The sequence below is a fragment of the Sinocyclocheilus grahami genome, unplaced genomic scaffold (assembly GCF_001515645.1).
Source record: "Sinocyclocheilus grahami isolate Dianchi unplaced genomic scaffold, SAMN03320097.WGS_v1.1 scaffold605.1, whole genome shotgun sequence".
Lineage (NCBI taxonomy): Eukaryota > Metazoa > Chordata > Actinopteri > Cypriniformes > Cyprinidae > Sinocyclocheilus > Sinocyclocheilus grahami.
Window position 1 is genome coordinate 116,378 of NW_015505784.1, and position 11,609 is coordinate 127,986.

The window sequence follows — 11,609 nt, forward strand, 5'->3', positions numbered from 1 at the left end:
GCCGTAGGGCTAGAGTGAGCAGAGGCTGGTGGGCTGGCGGGCTTGAGAACGGCGCGGCCGGCGATTTGGTCGAGTTAGAACGAGCCGTTTTAGGTAGGTGTGGCTGACTCTTAACTTTTATAAGGAATATCTCTTTGGATTTGAGACTTTAGTCTTTGCAACTTTACAGATCTTCTTTATGCACCAAGAGCTTGTAACACTCCAAAGAGAAAGGAACAATTTTAATCGCATCATATGACCCCTTTAAACGAGTAGTTCACCCAAAAATATATTTTGAATGAACTGTTTTGGCCATACAGTAAAGTCAAAAAGGGTCAAAAACAACAGTGGATCCCACTGACTTCCATAGTATGGATAAAATCTTGAGTCATGAGTAAATAATGACTGAATGTTCATCTTTGGGTGAACTATCTCTTTAAAGGAATGAGTGTTCACCCCTCTAAACCACTGATGTTTATGAGAGAGATATGAGTGGCGGTTTGTGGTCCCCTGTTCTTATCACCTAGCTCCTTATGGGTCGAAGTTGACCTGTTTACCACCCTTGACTTTTGTGCAGCCCTTGAGTTTAAATGCTCATCAACAAGCTGAAGAAACGGACAGTCACATCTGCTCCACCTTAGCTTTAGTCTACTTACTGGCGTTTCAATTGCGACTAAACATTTCTCTCCCCATTTACATCTTATTGATCTCTCGGTCCGGCCCCTGCTCTGGTTAACGTCTTCTCCACTTACTCTTCTTGAGAGCTGGCATCTTTGCTGCAGAGCTGAAGGTCACCACCTCATCGTATGAGGAAGCAATCAGTACAGTCTGAAAACTGACAGCCTCATTTCTGACATTCACTTCATCTTAAGGCTAGAATACACTACACAACTTTTAAAATCTGAACAGATTTTAACACACTAGGTTAGCTTAATAGGACCCCTTTAAGCACCTCTGATTGGCAACTGTGTTCCAGAAATCAACAGATATGTCTGTGATTGGCTACATTGCTCAACGCTGCAAACACGTGTTATAAATAGAAACTCTGCCTATGCTTGCGCCTGTTAATCGTTTTTATTTTATATTGTTCTTGTTGCTTTTGTGCAATAAATGAATAGTAGTTGCAGGTGCGTTTGCAGCTGTGGTCACAAAGTCACACACAAACATTGTTTGGCCAAATTTATGGCCGATATCCAGTCATTTAAATGGGAATCTGTGTGATTGGGAGTTTCTTGTGAGGGCAAAAAAGCTCCCCATGTAGATTTCACTTGTGTATGAGTTGATCTTCGCCCGATTGACCAACAGAAAGCTGCTTAGTTTGAAATTGACTTTACTGCGAGTGGTGCTTCATGCATCGTTACACTATATGCAATAAACAGTGGAGCTTTTTTTTGGTGAAATTTTACTGAAATGTGGCTAATGTGGCCATACCTTAAGTCTGAAAGAGATTTAAGAGCTATGGTGCAGGGAAAGGTTTTCTTTGTATGAAAACACACATTTTAATCGTATAATACTAAATAATTTGTTTTTTTATCAATTTTTCAGAAGATATATTCATCAACAAGCATTACTTTTACTCCTTTTTGCCGGAATTGTTTATTTATTTTTGCAATGAGAGAGTTTTGCCTATTCCTTAAACAGTACATGACAAATATGCAAACATGCTTATTTTCTGTGCCCATGCGGTATGTGTAGCATGTGCTGTGTGTTCGCTCTGTCCCGCAGCTCTAGGTAATAATTAAAAAGGGCTTAAGGCGCAGACGGTTCAACTTCCAATTTAGGCTTTCCACCCATCTCTTAAGACTGCTATATCACACATGGGCACAGATTCCAGATCATTTTGGCTTTTAGGGGTCTTCTGTTTAGAGAGGGTCATCAGACAGTGAAATAGTGTACAGAGATCAGCTTTCGAAATGACCGCAGTGGAACTACATTAAGTGTCCAGTGCTGCAGGCATCACATCACATCCTCAGTTTTCTGAGAACTGACAAACTCCTCTACTTTGATTCTGTGCGGCTTCTTTAGGTTAACCGATGTGTTTATATGGGCATATATGACTTTTAAGTGGCATCTGTTCTGCCATGTTGAAACACACAATTTACGTGTGATATGTTAAAAATGTGCTATGCAAAACCTCTAACTATGTCTGAGATATAATTGTTTTTGGGTATTTTTAGTTTAAAATACGTTTTGATGGAGCAATTATCTGTCTGTCATTTTACTTGTACGTGGCACATCTTATGTAAGGTATCCAGAGTAGATTCCTGCAATCAAATGTGTACAAAGACAAGTCTCTATCTGTATTCCAACCGTTCAAAAGTTTGGGGTCAGGAAGATTTTTTTTTTGAAGAAGAAGGTAATAGTTTAATTCACTAAGGATGCATTAAATTAATCAAAATTGGCAGAGTTTTATGTTACAAAAAAAAGTGTATTTCAAATAAATGCTGTTATTTTGAACTTTCTATTCAGCAAAGAATCCTGAAAAAAAGTATCATGATTTAATCGGAACATCCATTTTCAACATAATTGAAAATAATTTTTTTAAATGTTTCTTGCGCACCAAGTCAACAAATTTGAAGGATTTCTGAAGAATCATGTGACACTGACTTTGCCATCACAGGAATAAATTACAATTTAGAATACATAAAAAATTGAAAACATCTATTTTATCTTAATTTTAAAAATAACACTGCAAAGTTTCAGTTAGTGCAACAGAAAGATTGATTAAGTCCCAACACAAATGGATTGAGTACACTTTTTAATCTATTTGTATATATATTTTAAGTTCATTGAACAATGAAATTAAGTTAGGACAAAATGTATAGCAATTGGGTTGCTTTGGCTCATTTATAGGTAGGTTGGTAGGTAGGAAGGAAGGAAGGAAGTTAGTTTACTATACAAATTCAATGAGACTTCTATGTGCCAGGTGAATTGAATGTGGTGTTATACCTGGCCAGTGGTTTGAAGTAGGCTGGCACTATTTGTATGCCAGGTATTTTGTGGTAATTGACTGTAGTTGTTGTTTGGATAGTCAGGAGAGTGTAGCACACTGGTCAATAGATGTCAGATGGTTGGGTTTATATTAAGAGGAAGTAATTGTTTGTGATGAGGTTTTATTAGGCACTAAATTACACCATTGAAGTGCAGGGTTTTCTAAAGACTCCCATATCGTTTTTCAACAAGCTCGCTCAGCCCCATGTGCCTCAGCTTTCAAGTGAACAGCTCACATCAATTAAACTGTTTAATTAGGATTTTTCTGTAGTGGTCAGTGGTTGTTTACAGTCTTATGTATGTCACATAAGCGCCATGTTTATGAGGGAAAGGAAATCATGCAGATGAGGGAAGCAAATGCAAGACGAGTGCCTGTTTATATGGGCATATATGACTTTTAAGTGGCATCTGTTCTGCCATGTTGAAACACACAATTTACGTGTGATATGTTAAAAATGTGCTATGCAAAACCTCTAACTATGTCTGAGATATAATTGTTTTTGGGTATTTTTAGTTTAAAATACGTTTTGATGGAGCAATTATCTGTCTGTCATTTTACTTGTACGTGGCACATCTTATGTAAGGTATCCAGAGTACATTCCTGCAATCAAATGTGTACAAAGACAAGTCTCTATCTGTATTCCAACCGTTCAAAAGTTTGGGGTCAGGAAGATTTTTTTTGAAGAAGAAGAAGGTAATAGTTTAATTCACTAAGGATGCATTAAATTAATCAAAATTGGCAGAGTTTTATGTTACAAAAAAAAGTGTATTTCAAATAAATGCTGTTATTTTGAACTTTCTATTCAGCAAAGAATCCTGAAAAAAAGTATCATGATTTAATCGGAACATCCATTTTCAACATAATTGAAAATAATTTTTTTAAATGTTTCTTGCGCACCAAGTCAACAAATTTGAAGGATTTCTGAAGAATCATGTGACACTGACTTTGCCATCACAGGAATAAATTACAATTTAGAATACATAAAAAATTGAAAACATCTATTTTATCTTAATTTTAAAAATAACACTGCAAAGTTTCAGTTAGTGCAACAGAAAGATTGATTAAGTCCCAACACAAATGGATTGAGTACACTTTTTAATCTATTTGTATATATATTTTAAGTTCATTGAACAATGAAATTAAGTTAGGACAAAATGTATAGCAATTGGGTTGCTTTGGCTCATTTATAGGTAGGTTGGTAGGTTGGTAGGTAGGAAGGAAGGAAGGAAGTTAGTTTACTATACAAATTCAATGAGACTTCTATGTGCCAGGTGAATTGAATGTGGTGTTATACCTGGCCAGTGGTTTGAAGTAGGCTGGCACTATTTGTATGCCAGGTATTTTGTGGTAATTGACTGTAGTTGTTGTTTGGATAGTCAGGAGAGTGTAGCACACTGGTCAATAGATGTCAGATGGTTGGGTTTATATTAAGAGGAAGTAATTGTTTGTGATGAGGTTTTATTAGGCACTAAATTACACCATTGAAGTGCAGGGTTTTCTAAAGACTCCCATATCGTTTTTCAACAAGCTCGCTCAGCCCCATGTGCCTCAGCTTTCAAGTGAACAGCTCACATCAATTAAACTGTTTAATTAGGATTTTTCTGTAGTGGTCAGTGGTTGTTTACAGTCTTATGTATGTCACATAAGCGCCATGTTTATGAGGGAAAGGAAATCATGCAGATGAGGGAAGCAAATGCAAGACGAGTGCCAACCTGTGTGATGAGAGTTACCTGAAATCTGTGTGTCTGACCTTCCCAAGCATGCATAATATGGCATGCATTCTGATAATATGCACAACCATTTCTCTGTGAAGAACTGCGATTGATTAATGCAGGTAATTTAAAGAGAGGCTTGCAGTTGTTACACATTACTGGAGTTTCCAAGCACATCTGGGTAAGATTTCCGACACTCAGCCTTGCATTATAAAATGCTGAGCGAAAGAGGGGCAAAAACGAGTGAACACCATACATGGTTGTTTTCAGTGGTTCTGATCAGCACATACTGCTGAGTTGATCAAATTCATGTTGAATGCCATATAATTTTAAACAGTGGATGTTAATAGAGACCATATCGTTTGTGCATGTTGTAGACGACTACACAAACTGGACATTTTTGTTGATTACGTCCCTGAAAACAGTCATATTTGAAAAGAGCATGCATGTGTAGGCCGGAAAGATGGAGATGGGAGATCATCGGACATCTGCTAAATTCTGCATGTAAATAGATTCATAAACGTTTACGGTTTCCTTAATGTGAAACCACTCGAGGTTTAGGAAAAGAAAAGCTTGCTCATTTCAAATGAGAATTGAAGATAATTAGTTCCAAGGCCTTCGGAACCGCAACCTTCAAAGTAAGAGGAACATGTTGTGCTTAAAAATAGTGTTAAAATGTCACTGTAGATGTATGCCTTCCGATTAAATCTCTGAAAATGAGGGAATGCTTTTTCTCAACAATTTTGTAGGAGCCATGACTTCAGCTACATTTCATGACAAACTGTGGCCTTATTGCCGATCAAATTTTAAAAATGAGGTTAAATGACATTTTTTAAAATGATTATAAAGCTTGCTTTGTAAAGTATGGATTCCTATTGATTCCTTTTTTTAAACCAGGATTTCCTTTAGAGCCTTAAATTCAAATTAATTTGCCAACCAGCTGGAGAGAACAAAGGAGACGTCCTTTTTCAGCTCAGCTAGTGTGAATGGCAGGCACAATTCCAATGCAAATTGCGGTTTGTAAATCCATGTAAATTGATTTAGATTTAGAAATATTTGAATAGCTTGTGCTTCCGTAAGAGACGTCATAGGAAATCCTGTTTTTTCCAGATTTGCAACCTCGCTGCTTTGTTTCAGTTTGTGTCATTGTGACATTAAAGTGTGGTAGGTTCTTGTGCAGACGTTCAGGTGGACACAGCAGGTTTTTGTATATATTTAGGTTGGCCAGCACTAATTTCATTTGTACATTTTTCACAGTTCCATTCATTACACCACATGTCTCTATCACTGTATTAATATTGCTCAATATGTTTTCTGTAATTCATTTTGACCCATTTTTAAGAATTGTCTTTACCCCTCTCTATCTCCTGCTTGTTTACAGGGAATCTGAAGAATGTAGTTTAGCAGTGGGCTCCCAGCTCATGTTTCCAAATCAGGCCCTGCTCCTCTAATGAAGACAATATGTCGGAGCCATCGCCAGAGGGGAGCTTAGAAAACATTACTTGAATGTTTCCAGGGAAAAAAAATGTAAATGCAGAGATGGGCCAGTGTTGCCACATTTGAACGGTTTTAGTCAATGTTGGATCAGGGGCAAATATTTAATGGGTGTACTTTTTTTTACAGATATCCAAAGCCATTTTCAGGTGAAATTCAGTGTGAATGCAACATGTTGTGCGTGCAGTATGTCACAGATAACCTTTTTTTCTGTTTTAACTATATGGGATCATTTGAAAGTGAGATATTGTCTTGTCAAAGATGCATCCCAGAAACATGTCGAACCATGGTTTAGATGCACAGGGCAAGTCACTGAGATCTTTACAGTTTGGCTTCATCCCCCTTAATGAAACCATCTTTTATAACTTTTAACTGCAATATCTTGCAGTGAAATTTAATAGGCAGACTGCATAAGTGAAATTGAATAGGCCGACTGACCAAATTCCAAGTCATGTTGGCTTCATGAACTGTTTTATGTTGCCTATGGCATGCTTTTTACCACAATGTTTATTTTCTCGTCTGACGAGTGAGTCAAAAATGGCAAATGTTTTCAAGTTGCCTGTCAACTTAAAATTTTTGTATAAATGCTTTTCTGTTATATATTAAAATACAAAAAATAAATTGTGTGGCTTTTTCTTCCAGTGAGTGTTGTCCTTGTGTTTCACTAGGGGAAGTCCTGTTCTTTTCAGCATGATCTTTATGGATTTCTAGGTTGCAGAGGTTTCTCTGAATGGCACACCAAGTGTGATTCATTAAGTGCTTTATTAGCTTCGAGAGATGCGGGCTTATTGCATTTTAGCCCAATAAACCGATCCATGCTACCAGAAGAGCGCTGTAAAACTTGCAGAATTAAACCGAGAGAAGGGACTGATTTTCAGTGACTCGCCCTATTAAAACCCTAACAGTCTCAATACTTCACGATCCTGCTTTTGATTTGTCCTCTTGCGTTTTCTGGAGCAGGTTGCTTTTGAAAGACTAAATAAATAAGGGGGGGGGGGGGGAATACTTGCAGCTGTATTTTGAGTCAAATAACATGATACCAATTTTATTTATTGACTTTTCTGTCCAGATCGATTAGGTTATTCAAATCGCAATACATACACAAAACGACAGAATACAGCTCTCCTATGTTTTTAATTTTCGAATTAAAATTCATAACGTTTGAAAAAAATGTAAATTCCCTGTAAAATAAAAATTGTTTCAAAATAATGATATCTGAAAAACTACATACAACCTTGAAAACCATGTTTGACATTTTCTGAGGAATTTGGAAAGGAAAGGAAAGGATTCAACTTTATATATTTGTAATTGACTAGTAAACCGCCTGAAAAGGTTGTTGATCATCTACCCGGACTAGAAGACGTTCCTAATGGAAGTGGCACCTGCTCATCTAGTGGTAGGCTGTGTTTGACATCCCAACGAATTTTATGCAAAGTGTTCGTCTGTCTTCCCTGACGACGTGTTCAACCTTTCACTCCAAACAGATTTGTACAGAGTTTTTGTCAGCAGCACTGGACTGAAATGAAGTATTTGAGGAGTGTGACCCATTCTTCTATACAAAAGTGGCCTTCATGACATTAGCTCTCGAGTTGTGACAAACAAAGGGCATGTCAAAACCGTTTGTCTTCATTTGCATAACGTTTCCCACAGGAGTGGAGCAAGCCCTGCTCCTTCACCAGTCACTTCCCTCCTCATCTACATGTGAAGTGTCTTCATGAATGACGGCAGATGCGGTCTTTAAACCCGTTTAAACGGAAAAGAAAGCAGCCGTTTGCCTGCGTCTCTCCTTTAATCAATATTGAGATGAGCAGCTCAAGTCTTGTTAGACAGCTTACACCGGTTTCGGTCGGAACAGGTTTTTTAATCGATGCGGTTCAGTTTAATCTCTGATTCAGTGGAGAATGACACGTGACAAATTCTCGTTTTGTCCGTTTAGTTCTACATTTTGCAGCAGCAGCATTTTGGTCAAAAAGAACTTCAAAACATACATTTGCGTGATTACCATGTATTGTGTTTAGAAAATCTACGACTCAATCAGGACTAATTGTCTCAGCGATATTTGTACTGTCTGTGGTGTGTCTATGAAAGATAATTATTAAGTGACTGTATAAGGGTGAACAGAAAACGCGGATAAAACTCCACTCCAGCACACGGAGCCTATAGTAGTTTGTATCGTTGGCAGTGTTGGGGAAAGTTACTTTTTAAAGTAATGCATTACAATATTGCGTTACTCCATAAAAAAGTCAATAATTACGGTACTTAGTTACTTTTTATGGAAAGTAATGCATTACGTTATTTTTTCGTTACTTTTAAAATCTGGACAGGGCTTGCTTGTTTGTTTTGAAAAAAAAAAAAGTTATATTTTTGGCAAATATAAAAGCCTTTTCACACCAAAAGTGAAATGAATAAGCCTCAGGCTGAAGGGAAAGTAAATTTACGTCCGTACAGTAGAATGCAGAAGAAGAAATTTCAACACACTTCAGCAATGAAAAAAACACACAAATGTTTGTCTAGAGTCATTTTTGCTTATTAGTACGCTTGAACTGGATCATCGAAGGTCAGAAGCGAAGACATTGGTTAATAGAATGGGATTAAATACATAAAATAGGCCTATATTTGTGTTGTTTAACATTTAATTATTGCAGGTTTGCATCATATTCTGAGTTGCATTATTTTTATTAATTTTGAGGAATACTGAATCTTTTTTTTTTGTGTGTGAGTGAGATGAATTAATGCATATTCATATTTATTTTAGAACTACAGCAACATGGGGACAGGAGAGCTGTCAATCAATAAATTGGGGAAAAAAGTAACTGGCGTTACTTATTTGAAAAAGTAACTCAGACATTCTCTTGTAAATTAAAAAGTAATGCGTTACTTTACTAGTTACTTGAAAAAGTAATCTGATTACGTAACTCGCGTTATGCGTTACCCCCAACACTGATCGTTGGTATATTAAAGAAGAAAAATATGGGTAAAAATGAGTAAATTATGACAGGATATTAATTCTGGAGTCAAGTAATCCGTCAAATGTTGTAATTTTAAATGACCCGCTTATCCTTCACCAGTCAGTCTCGCAGATGCTCCATGTCATGTTTTCGAGCGGACTCGGATCCCTCTTGAGAGCGTCGGGTGTGTGTATTTAGGCTAATGCCTTTGATTCAGTAACAGTTCATTGAGGGTGCTCTCCTGCAACAGGACGGGGAACATTTCTCCAACTTCATGTCCAGAGTCGACTTAATATCTGTCTTTGCCAAATACAACAGCACCTTATTTCAACGGCTTTATTTTGATGCAGTGCATCTTTAGCGCATTAACTTTTCCTAAATTATACAAATTCTTGCTCTTTAGTCATACTGGATTCGCAACAAGAACGCAAGTTGACCATTTCTCCTGTAAAGGTAAGTTATCATAAACAATTTCAGTTTTACTGTTTTTTTTTTTTTACTTTCATATATTTCCATTATGCAAATTCCAACATTTAAATAACTTTTAAACTGTATTATTTCAACGCTTTTTGCTGTTGTTTAAATGACGCGTGATAATAATTATTCTGAAATGTGTCTATAAAACTAGATTTGATAGTTTTTGTTTATAGAATTTACTACAAATTCCACATCCACTCTTGGATATTTATGACCCAATTATTGGGTCTAATCCAGTCTCTGGTTGTAATTCAGCTGTATTTAAATCAGTTGAATGTCACCAACTAATGTTTTAATCTTGTTTGTGTCATAATTGACTGTTTAACTGACACTAACTAACACAGCATCTCACTGGCTAGTGATAGTATAGGCAATGAGCAGTTATATGTACTGCACCACACAGAATGTGACACAAGATTGACACTGAAAAAAGATGATCAATTTCTATGATCGCTTTTAAAATTATATATCTAATGTAACTAGATCAACACATCTTTTACGATGTTTTTTCACAGGACTCATTGAATAGTCCACCAACAAAACAGACTAGTCCAATATTAAAGTTAGGGTTTGCAGATAACCGCAAAGTTCGGGTTTACATTTGTCTTGGTCTAATTAAGTTGTAGGCTTCATCGTGTTATATGTGACCGCTTCCAGGCGATGGATAATGAATACAATGAGCTAAACACAAAGATCTCGAGATGAATGCCCTACAGCTGTCAATGTCTGAGATGAGCCTGTGTGCTGCTCTTTGCTGGAGGTCCATTGCAGCTGCATGCCAGCTTTCAGCAATTATGCCTTCCCCCAAAAGAATGGGTTTAAGTGGGGATTGAGGAGAGTGGAGCAGCACATATGATTAAGTGCCTCATTACTTGTCCTCCGTGTGTGCGAGCACATGTGAGACGCAGGAGGATATGGAGTCACAGGATGCTGTCACGTACTTCATAATTAACCCCACATCTGAGGGATTATGAATGGTTCATCTCTACAATAGTCTTGGAAAGTCATATGACTTGATGCCCTTCTGATCCATTGATAAACTCTTGCCTTGTGATCTCAGTTAAAGGCATAGTTCACCCACAAATCTTTATAATTTAAGGCTGGAATACACATACGCATGATTTTTGCCCATATTTGCAGTTTGAAGGAGTCAATGCAAGTTGCTGAACTCCGAGCCAGTTGGAGTTGACCGATTTCACAGAAAATTGTGTACTTTATGATGGACACAGATGTTTTTTTTAAGCTTCAGTCTCTTTCTCATTTTTTCCCTTTTTGTTGGTCTTGTAGGCTGTATGAATAAAGTAAGTTCATTGTAATGTAGATCTGTGCAGGCCTTCTACAAAAACACATGTTACACATTTTACATGTTTAAAAAAATCATTAAATTTACCCATTGAAAGAGGACTTTCTGTCAGATATTTTGTCTCAGATTTTCCCCCCTTGTTTTTGAAATTTGTGACTTACTGAAACTAAATCAAAGATTTTTGTTTAGCACTTTTTTCTTCTATCCATTTATTTTTCTACATAAGAGAGCTATTGCCTATTATATTTAAAAGTGTGTACTTTTCTGTTTTTTTTTTCTGAATGTGAGGAAAATAAAGATACAAAGCACAACATATCGTCTTTTTCTTTCCAATAAAACACTTTAACTGAATCCCACATTTGACAAAAGAAATGCATGATTTAAGATGAACAACTGTTGACCAAAATCAAATAAATAAAACCCAAGTAGTATTTACTATTAAAATATAATTTCAAATTGGTAACAAATAAGCTCATATTATCAGGAGTGTGAAAATATAAACTCGGAGAAAAGTTTTTTTTTTTTTTTAATAACATTGTAACCGATCAGTTACAGTCAGAACCTGCACTAGACAACGAAGGTGACACATGAAAGTACAACATGTTCCTGAACAGATATTTCCTGAAAAGTTATCCCTCAATTCTGATTGGTTAATTGGAATGTTATTCCAGGATCAACAAGGATGTAATGTTATTCCAGGATCA

At 36.6% G+C, this 11,609-nt stretch overlaps 1 protein-coding gene across 1 annotated transcript in view; it reads left to right on the forward strand.

Annotated features, from left to right (window-relative positions):
• The window catches only part of LOC107557496 (histone deacetylase 8-like), a 26,278-nt gene extending 19,564 nt beyond the window's left edge, over window positions 1–6,714 (forward strand). The window contains exon 11 of the mRNA XM_016240928.1: window positions 6,065–6,714. Within this exon, the coding sequence (XP_016096414.1) occupies window positions 6,065–6,087 (23 nt within the window). The 3' untranslated portion in view covers window positions 6,088–6,714. The remainder of the gene's footprint in view (window positions 1–6,064) is intronic.
• The last annotated feature ends 4,895 nt before the right edge of the window (window positions 6,715–11,609 follow it).